General features: G+C 57.6%; 3 protein-coding genes across 3 annotated transcripts; 1 reads left to right on the plus strand and 2 right to left on the minus strand.

Annotated features, from left to right (window-relative positions):
- Nucleotides 1–100: 100 nt before the first annotated feature.
- On the minus strand, nucleotides 101–2,116 carry VDAG_00071 (uncharacterized protein; the record flags this gene model as incomplete). Its single annotated transcript, XM_009651448.1, has 5 exons — nucleotides 101–870; nucleotides 919–1,096; nucleotides 1,158–1,313; nucleotides 1,378–1,796; nucleotides 1,864–2,116. The coding sequence occupies 5 exons, from the start codon at nucleotides 2,114–2,116 to the stop codon at nucleotides 101–103; spliced, it is 1,776 nt and encodes a 591-aa protein (XP_009649743.1).
- Nucleotides 2,117–2,836: 720 nt separating this feature from the next.
- On the plus strand, nucleotides 2,837–3,711 carry VDAG_00072 (NADH-ubiquinone oxidoreductase 20 kDa subunit; the record flags this gene model as incomplete). Its single annotated transcript, XM_009651449.1, has 3 exons — nucleotides 2,837–2,876; nucleotides 2,979–3,162; nucleotides 3,261–3,711. 3 exons carry the CDS (start codon nucleotides 2,837–2,839, stop codon nucleotides 3,709–3,711), a joined length of 675 nt encoding a protein of 224 aa, XP_009649744.1.
- Nucleotides 3,712–4,320: 609 nt separating this feature from the next.
- On the minus strand, nucleotides 4,321–7,625 carry VDAG_00073 (E3 ubiquitin-protein ligase pub1; the record flags this gene model as incomplete). Its single annotated transcript, XM_009651450.1, has 6 exons — nucleotides 4,321–4,771; nucleotides 4,831–6,850; nucleotides 6,931–7,064; nucleotides 7,132–7,237; nucleotides 7,406–7,428; nucleotides 7,588–7,625. The coding sequence occupies 6 exons, from the start codon at nucleotides 7,623–7,625 to the stop codon at nucleotides 4,672–4,674; spliced, it is 2,421 nt and encodes an 806-aa protein (XP_009649745.1). The 3' UTR covers nucleotides 4,321–4,671.
- Between the last annotated feature and the right edge of the window lie 1,721 nt (nucleotides 7,626–9,346).

A 9,346-nucleotide genomic window follows, 5' to 3' on the forward strand; every position in this document is an offset into this window, starting at 1 on the left:
ATCCGCTCGTGATTTGATAGAGAGGGGGCGTCAGTAAACCGAGAGCCAGATGGGGTGACGGCCGAGTGTCTCGAGCTCGAAGACTGACTGAGGGTGCATCTCATGCCTCCACAACGCCCTCGCTTTGCAGCAAGTTCGCTCGCTCGTTCACCTCTTCTTCCTCATCAACCTTCTCTGCCGGCTTGTCCCACCCTGAGGCAGCCTGAAGAGCGACAATGAAGATGGCCAAGATCGCAGCGGCTGCCCATGTGCCTCGGGAAGCGTTCGCGTATCCCTCGACAGCGACTCCCTGCTCCGCACCCCCAAGGTCGCCGTTGAACACGAGCGCTGGGCTGCCCATCAACTTGGTCACCAATGCGCGTCGCTCCTTTGTTAGTCCGCCGTCAAGCTGGGAGAAGCCTTCCAATAGGCCTCCATGCAACAGCCGGTAGAATATGCCCCCGCCGATGGCCGTGCCGAAGCTGCCACCAAACCCTCGGAATGTGCCCAACAGGCTCGCGGAGATGAAGTGCTCTTCCGGCCGGCTGAGGTGCAACATGTGTGCGAGGGTATAGTTGAGAGAAGCGCCGGTGGCAAGGCCATTGGCAAAGACGACGAGGACAAATAGCCATGCAGAGGATTCCGGAGCGCTCACGACGGAGAGGATAAAGAGGGAGGTGCCGAAGAGGGCGAGACCGATGATAGAGGGGAGCCAGAAAGCGCCGTTGCGGCGGACGTGGAGCCACCCGACTATGAGGCCACCAGAGCCAAAGCCGAGGTTGGTGGGAATGAGGATCGATCCGGCCACGGCCGGGGCGTAACCGCGAACGGCCAGAAAGAATATGGGCGAGTAGAAGAGAACGGTCCAGCGGGAGGCCATGAAAAGAAGTTCTGGTAGGGTTAGTGGTGAGCTTTGCGGCCCTATGAAGTAGTACTTACGCGCAATGCAGGAAAAGAAGACGCCCCGAGATGAAAGAATAGACAGAGGGATGACAGGGTCGACGGCAACATAGACTTCGATCAGAACGAAGACCACAGCTCCCGCCACGGAGAGTAGAATGGGCACCCATTTGATCTCTCCAGAGAGGCCGACCAAGAAAAGCACTATAGTGAGCATCTAGACTGGTAAGCCTCTTGAAGAGTTGGAGCTGGCATTCTGGAGATCAAGAGCGTCTTACCAGGGCGATAGCACCGGCATAGTCAATCCGTGCCAGCTTTTCTCTGATCGACTTCTCAGAAGATTTATGACCCGACTTGAACGAGCTGGGAAGGCTGAGAAAGACTCCAAGTCCAGCGGCGAGGGCGATCGGCGCTTGAATACCGAAAAGCAACCTCTGTGTCAAGGTCAGCTCCACTGAGGCAGTATACACACATTCATGAAGCCTGTTCATAACATACCCAGCCAACTGCAGGCAGTAGAGCCCCGTACACCACAGCACCGGATGAGAGGCCAATTGTGAAGCCGGCATTAACCAGGCCAACAAAGATGCCACGCTTCGTTTTGCTGGTCAGCTGCAGCACCAGGATGATGGCGAGATTGGAGATGCCAGCTCCGCCTATTCCGGTCAGAACTCGGCCAAGGATGAAGACGCCAAATGAGGGAGCCGTAGCCGTTACGACACCTCCAGTAGCAAAGAATATGCCAGTGGGCAACACGAGGACGCGGGGCGAGAAGATGGTGGCCAATCGGCCGATGAGCGGGGACAAGGCCGACGTGGAAATGAGATACGAGCTCGTAAACCACAGAGCCTCTTCGTAGGCTTGCAATTCTTCGGCAATGGCAGATTGGGCCATGGTGATGCCGGACATGTTGGAAGCTTGGCTGGGTCAGTGGAAGGCTGACTACAGGGGGGGGACTTACACCATCCGCGATGGACATCATACCTGTGAGGAAGATCAACACCCATGTGCTGAAGATGATGGCTACGGCTCTTGCGGTACCGACAGACTGCTTGGGTGCGTTGGAATCAGCATCGGAGTCCCGTCGCGGCTGGGGACGTGATGCCGAGCCATCGGACAGGGTGCGGGAGCTCGTCTCAGAGTTCAAGAGCGATGTCGTCTCTGTGGCGATGGTCTCTTCGTCATCAGCGGCACCCGCCGCAAGGCTACTACCAGTGGCACTCTTGTCTACAGTCATGATGGTTTCGAAGGCCTTGAATGAATGGAAAGACACGCATCGCTTGACTCGAATGAAAATGAGGTGATCGAGCTCCTGCTGTTCATGTCGGAACAAGTTCGGAGGGTCGGGCGATGACGAGCGCGCTCACGCAAGAGGGGGGGGATTGGTCAGCGATAGACCACGGAGCCTATGTCCGAGGGATCGCATCCCGGATCTTGACATTTCGTACCAAGGCTCAACTCTTGTATTGGGTTCTGTTGGGAAATGCAGATCATCATGACATTCTGAGCGAATGCGAAGGCCATGCTCACCGAACAGCAGCGAGTTCTGGGAGCGAATGAGACATTGCCGCTCTTTGTCTGTGGCTCGCAACGTCCGCTTCGTCAACCCAAATCTGCTTACCTAAGTCTCCTCACCTAAGTCTCCTCACCTACGTCTTCTTACATAAGGTGAATCTTATTACATAAGCCACCGGGCACTTCTCGCACGTCTGTCTCGGTCCTGAAGAGCCAATCAGGGCCCGTCGATTGCAATTAGCGAGGCGGCGAAAACCACCGCATCGTCAACGTCAACCATCTCGACTACGAACTGAGCTCTGTCAGAAGCGTCGCCCCCCAGCGCCCCCAACGCCCACGCTCATCTCCGACACAGACCTCTCCACTCCTTTCCTTCTCACCTCGTCAATTGACACCTTCAACGACCCTCACAATGCTGCAGTCCTGGAGGCCAGCGGCCTCAATGGCCCTACGAGGTAACATTTCCCCTTGCGGAGCCGTGGGTATGACGGAAAACCACGACGCAGCCCCTCCTCGCCACCCATACTGTCCCTCGGAAGATACGACGATGATCAAGTTGCTGACATGTGTGTGAACTCGAACAGCAAGGCCCGCCGCCTCCCTCGCACCCATCGCACCCCGCGTCCTCGCCGCCTCCCTCTCGACCTCGTCGCGCAACGAACGCGCCAGCGCCCTCGAGCCCCGGACCGCCGGCACGCCCAGCCTGCTCCCCAACAACGTCCCCCTCCCGAGCCAGGAGGGCACCAAGGGCGTCCTGCAATATGCCCTGTACGCAACTCTGCCGCCGGCCCTCCTCCTCCTCTTAACATCCCTCTTGATACCGCAGCCATCCGAACAGCAGCTGACAGACCTAAAAAAAAAAACAGCACATCCCTCGACGTCATCACAAACTGGGCTCGCCAGTCCTCCCTCTGGCCCATGACCTTCGGCCTCGCCTGCTGCGCCGTCGAGATGATGCACCTCTCGACCCCGCGGTACGACCAGGACCGCCTCGGCATCATTTTCCGCGCCTCGCCGCGCCAGTCGGACGTCATGATCGTCGCCGGCACCCTCACCAACAAGATGGCCCCGGCCCTGCGCCAGGTCTACGACCAGATGCCCGAGCCCCGCTGGGTCATCTCCATGGGCTCCTGCGCCAACGGCGGCGGCTACTACCACTACAGCTACGCCGTCGTCCGCGGCTGCGACCGCATCGTCCCCGTCGACGTCTACGTCCCCGGCTGCCCCCCGACCTCCGAGGCCCTCATGTACGGCATCTTCCAGCTCCAGCGCAAGATGCGCAATACCAAGATCACGAGGATGTGGCACAGGAAGTAGGCGCGCCGCGCTCTGTGTATCTGCTCCTGCTTCCCACGGGGGTTTCTCTCCATACCCGGACCAGACCGGCCCTTCCCTCATCGGATCGACTCTTGGCGTGTATGTGGGTGGCCCAACGCTGGCTTCTCCGTCGAGTCGGGCGTGTGTGCTGGATGGATAGCCGAGGAAGTGGGAGCAGACAAAAGGAAAGGGAGGCGGAGGCGGGATGAGGAGAGCTTGTTCTTAGGAGAGGTTGCCCGACTCTCCACCTTCCGAATCGTGGTGTCAAGATTGTTGGTTCGGAGGGTTATTCGGCCAGGGCTCGTTTTTCTTTGTGACGTTGGCGCGTGGACCAGCTGTACATAGGGCAGAAGGATCCATCGATAGATTGACCTTGGAGATGGGTTGTACAACACGAAAAGGCCCGCCTGAGTTTTACCACGACGAGATTTTTCCTGATGCGTGCAATGGTTGATCTTAAGAGAGAAAAGAATATTAGCATGGCTAAGTCACGACGAAGCGAAGAAGACAGAAGTCAATGTTGACCCAGAAGGAGACAGGAGACAGCAGGGACATCGACAATGAGAACGGATTCGCATTCGATTCTCGCACAAGGCCTCGCGCAAAATACCAGTCAACCAGGACCTCTATTCACCGCCTGCTCGCAATGATGCAGACCGTAGAGAATGAAAAAAACAAAACAAAACCAAGTATGAAAGCGAAAATGTATTCCAATAGAAAGCCACCGCCCGCGCCCAACGACCGCTCGTCGTCCAAGGAATGGCGAAAACACCCAAGACAATGATGCTTGCAGACCTGAGGTGCGACAATTCCTTCTTAAGCGTAAATCCTTACAATGAAGTATCTCCAACCAACCCATGCTTGGCCACAGACGGCCAACATACAATGCCCAAGCTGCCTCTTCTCGCACGTCTCGGCGGCCAAAACACACAAGTCGGTCGAGTAAGACCGATCAGAACATTACTCCTGGCCAAAGCCCATGGTCTCCTCAACAGCAATCGTCAGCTTCTGTTGCAGCGCCTCTAAATTCTTGTACGGTGGCAGGTCCAAGCGGTTGAAACTGCGTCACGTGTCAGATTCTTTCCTCGTGTTTGTGTCTTTATGAGGGTGAGAACATACCATGTATGGGCTTTGGGAAGGTTGTTGACTTCTCCCGCCTTCTCAATCGTGAAGCGTCTGGGGCCATCACTGCCCTGAAGATCCTTGAAACCGTTGACAGGGATTCGCGAAGTACCCGTGGCAAACTGCAGCAGACGTGACTTTTGTTCTCCGTCCCAGGAGCGGATGGTCTGCCAGAAGAACTGGACAACCTCATCCGATTCAGTGTAGCCGCGGTAATCAGTATGCTTCTTCCAGTCGTCGACGTCAATTTCAGCGATACCACCAATGAGCAGCTCGAGCTCGCGCTCATCAAAAACGTTGATGAGGTCCTGGGGAATGAGTTCGTGGAAGCCAGTCTGGAAAGCCTGGAATTGCTCGGCAATGCGCTTCTCGATTCTCCATTTGACCATCAAATCGACATACTCCTTCTTGTTGTCATTGTCCACATCGATGTTGCGGCCATCGGGCTTCAAGTCTTCGACGCAAATCACTCCAAAGCGCTCGTCTTCCGTAGAGAACGTCTGCTCGAGAATACCGCCCGAGATGTCGTTGTCCAGCATCCACTGCAGCGACCTGTGGAAGTCGGCGTCGACACCCTCCATATCCGCAAGTACGACAGACTTGCCGAGGATCATCTTGTATAGGGCGCCGATGAAGAAGGCGTCGAGGAAGCGTCGGTGGAAGATGGCCAGACCAACAACGCGTCCGATGAACTTGAAGTAGTTGAGATGCTCGGGGTTGATGCCAGAGTGAGGGTTGATCTGAAGAGTATAGTTGTCGTGCGCTGAGTACTCGAAAAGACAGTAGAAGGGGTTAAACATTTCGTGAGACAGGAGGAAGAAGAATTCACGAGAAAGGCCGCCGTAATCAAGACCGTCCTCTCCATCGAACTTAATCATCAGCCTCTTCTTCAGATCCGTGGCTGACTGCCTTGATATCTCGGCAAACGAGTCCTCGAAAATGTGCGAGCGCCGCACCTTGATGTGGCACTGCCCGGAGAGGATGCGCATCGCAGGCTGCGAACGGAAGTAAATAAGCTTCCTGCGGAAGTCACGCTTGTACTGCGGCACATTTTGGTCGAGCGATGAAGGGAGTCGAGGATCATCCCACGTCGTCGTCTTGGTGTTATGGTCGACAAAGTATACCCTCGCTGTGTTCGTCAGACGCATCTCCCAGCCGCTAGGAAGAGGGCCGAGTTGCGACACGGGTTGCTGCTGAATGGTGCCATTTTGGTTGTTCTGTCCGCCGTACATCCTGATGTACTGCTGGCGTCTCGGGTCGACCCAGGTGGTGGTCCTTGTGTTGTGGTCGACAAAGTAGGGGCGCCCTTCGGGCGTCCACCTCTGTTCCCATCCAGGAGGAAGCTCGCCGGTTCCTGGGCTGGTGGCACCGGTGTGCATCATGGTCTGGTTGTTTGAAGCTTGTGCAGCCTGCTGAACCTGCTGCTGCTGTTGCTGCTGCGTCGGCGAGTTGGCACCGGTGCGGTCTTCGGGCAGAGTTCGGTTCTGGTGACGCTGGCGTTCGACCTGCGTAGCCGCCTCACGGTTGTTTTGTTGCTCGGCAGCACCGGCAGCCGTGGGACGGTTCCAGTTGGTCGTCCTCGTGTTGTGGTCAACGTAGTACGTCCGTCCCAGGTTGTCTTCCCGGCGCTCCCAGCCTGCTGGCAGCCGGCCTTGTCCATCCTCAAAGGGGCTCAATTGGCTTGTAGGTCGAGGAGTCGAACCGGTAGCCGGGGCTGCGCCAGCAGCGGGAGGTGGAGGACCGCCTGGTGTCACGCTGGCGGGTCGTAGAGGCAGGTTGGTGGCAGATCCGGGCGCCAGGGTGCTCGAGGGGTTCTCCATGGCCGAGCCGGGTCTGTTGTCGGTTTGCGGGGTGGACAGGCTTGATGCGTTCGCAGACGGAGGTGGACCGGGGCGGTTTGGCGCAGCGGTCTGGCCGCGAGCGGGGGTTGCCAGGTTTGTGGATAGGTTGATAATGAGCTTTCCGTGGACGACCAAGTTGTCGGTTGACTTTTTGAGGTCACGGGTGAGCATCTGGTCTAAGGAGAGAGAAGACGGCCAGGTTAGCTAGTGAGAGACGCAAGGCGAGCGACCTAGGTCGCCTCAGCGGGCAGCTTACCGTCGGCATCAGGGGCGAGCTCGATGACGTCGCCGATGCGAACATTGATGACGCCCAAGAAGCCCTGATCCTTCTTCTTAAACTTCTTCTGGTCAAAGACCTGTACCGCCAAAATGGTATCTTCAGTGACCGATCTGTTTTCCGGTCAGCACGCTGTGCTAATCATGCCACTCCCGTGAGGCACAAGCGCGGGCAACGCACAAGTCATAACTCTCATTCCAGTACGGGTTCAACGTTCTCTTTTGGGCCGTGGTCGTCTTGGTCTGGTCGCCATTGGCAGTGATGACGGCGAAGGGGTCGGGGAAACCTGTGCGGGGCCCCAGTGTCAGTAGCGCGATCATCCTTGGGATGAATATGGAGTGTTTGGGATCGTCATACGAAAGACATCTCGCTTGTACAGGCCGTCTGCTGCGATGACTGAATTGAATTGTTAGCGAGGGAAGGCGGGGGAGTGGTAGAGGGGCACGGGACGAACTCGTCACTCGAAGGTTGGGCGACCTGGAACCACCAACGTTAGTGAACCAGTTTTCACAGAGCGGACCTGACGACTCTCTGCGGTGCATCGAGCGTTGGCCGAGAGCCCAAGACATCAGGCACCGGACACGACAGTCGACAGCCTTTCGAGAAGGGAGAGGGGGGGGCTGGATTGAAGCTCACCCAGCAGCGGGACCGCCAGCATTGCGCGAGTTGCTCATGGTCGCAAACAGTCGCCAGGCGGCGAGGCGATAACGATGGATTGTCTAGCAGTGAAACGCGAGGGTGTCGGAGGAAACAATGATGGCTGGAAATGGATGCCGAACAAGGCGTCGCAGGATGCTAAGCGGTCGTGTTGACGACGCTGTCGATGGCAGAGTTGAGGCTGTGTCGTGCAGACGACCACCCCCCGCTTCACGGGCCCGGCAGCGTTGGTGGGCTGGGCGTCTTGGGTCAGGGTGATGAGGTGACGCGGACACCTAGCGACACTTGCAGTGGAAAGCCACCACAGGGGAGGTTGGGGACTCGGGTGGTGCGAGTGCGATAGCGAACGAGTCGGCTTGAGGGCAGGCGACCGAGGAGGAACTGCGGTCGACGTAGAGGCAGCTCGGGGTACAAGCGATGCTTCGAGGAGGGAAGATGTTGGAGGAGAGGCCGCAATGGCGGGACAAAGATGCTGTTGTCGGCGGGCCGCGTGCTATTTGCTGGCTCTGCCACCTGTACCTACGGGGTGCTTGTGTGGGTAAGGCGGACGGGCAGGTACCTTGCTTGGCTGATTGATGTACTGTGCGTGCATGCACAACCCACCCTGCCGAGTACCTAGGTAGGTACCTACCTAGGTACCAAGGTAAGTAAGGTAGGTAGGTAGGTACCTGAGTAGGGAACCCACCTACCTCAGGCAGGCCGGGAGAGGCGAGGGGAGGTGAGGTAATCCAATCCACCAAGGCTGTGATGGTCCAGCCGGAGTTCTTAGTGGCAGGAGTGGCGGAAGGGTAGGCAGGTTGGCAGGTAGTCAGTCTCTGGCCTCGCTACCAGACCAGCACCACCAGCGCCTGGGACCCCCCTCCCTCCCCTCCCTCCCCTCCCTCAGACAGGGAACGGCTGCCTGGAAACCGAGCTGGAACTGACTGAACGGGCGACTGGTGTGTCGTGGACCTGGACTGGGGGCGAATCACTTGGCCCAGTCTTCCTTGCTCGCCTCCCCTCCTTCTCCTTCTTCTTGTTCGCCCTTGGCCGTGGCCCCTAACATGCTCCTTGGCGATCAAATCGAAATGTACCTGGCAGCAACATATTGCGTTCGAAGTCACTTGTCGTTCGCTGACAGACTGCGCCGCAGCGCCAGGTCCTCTGCCACCAGCCAAGTGATGCTGGGTGGCACTTTGACTCCCCATCCCATTGACCTTCTGGACAATGGATGTACCTGGGACGTGGAGGTGAAGTGAGGCCCCCCGCCCCTCTCCCATGACCCCTAGGCCCAAAGCATCTAAATCGCCCCTCCTCAGCCTCCCGTTCTCCCGTCACTGTGTTCGGAGCTCCACTAGTCCCTGCCTGGGTTTCCGAGTTAGAGGTACCCTCTTGCCTCCCTAAGGTTCCTAGGTGGCTCTTGACGTGATTGATGAGCACCATTAGAGTGTTTAGTCACGACTGCTCACAAACCAACTCGATCGCAAGAGGACTGACAAATGCAATGGCAAAAAGTTGAAGCTCTTCGTTTTCTCGCCTCCCCAGACCCCTTGCCTCTTCCATAACCAAGCAGTCTACTTCGGTGTTTCGGAGACCACCACCAAGGCCCATGGAAAACAAACTGCCCGTCAACACTCGGGCCCGGAACCCGAACCCAGTCCCAAACTCGGGCTGCCTCCCGCTCGGCCATCCACGTTTGGCCCTGGACAAAGACCCCTGGTAACTCAGGATGGCCTGGCGTCACATCCATCTCACGCCG

The sequence above is a fragment of the Verticillium dahliae genome, genomic scaffold (genome assembly GCF_000150675.1).
Source record: "Verticillium dahliae VdLs.17 supercont1.1 genomic scaffold, whole genome shotgun sequence".
In the NCBI taxonomy this organism is placed as follows: domain Eukaryota; kingdom Fungi; phylum Ascomycota; class Sordariomycetes; order Glomerellales; family Plectosphaerellaceae; genus Verticillium; species Verticillium dahliae.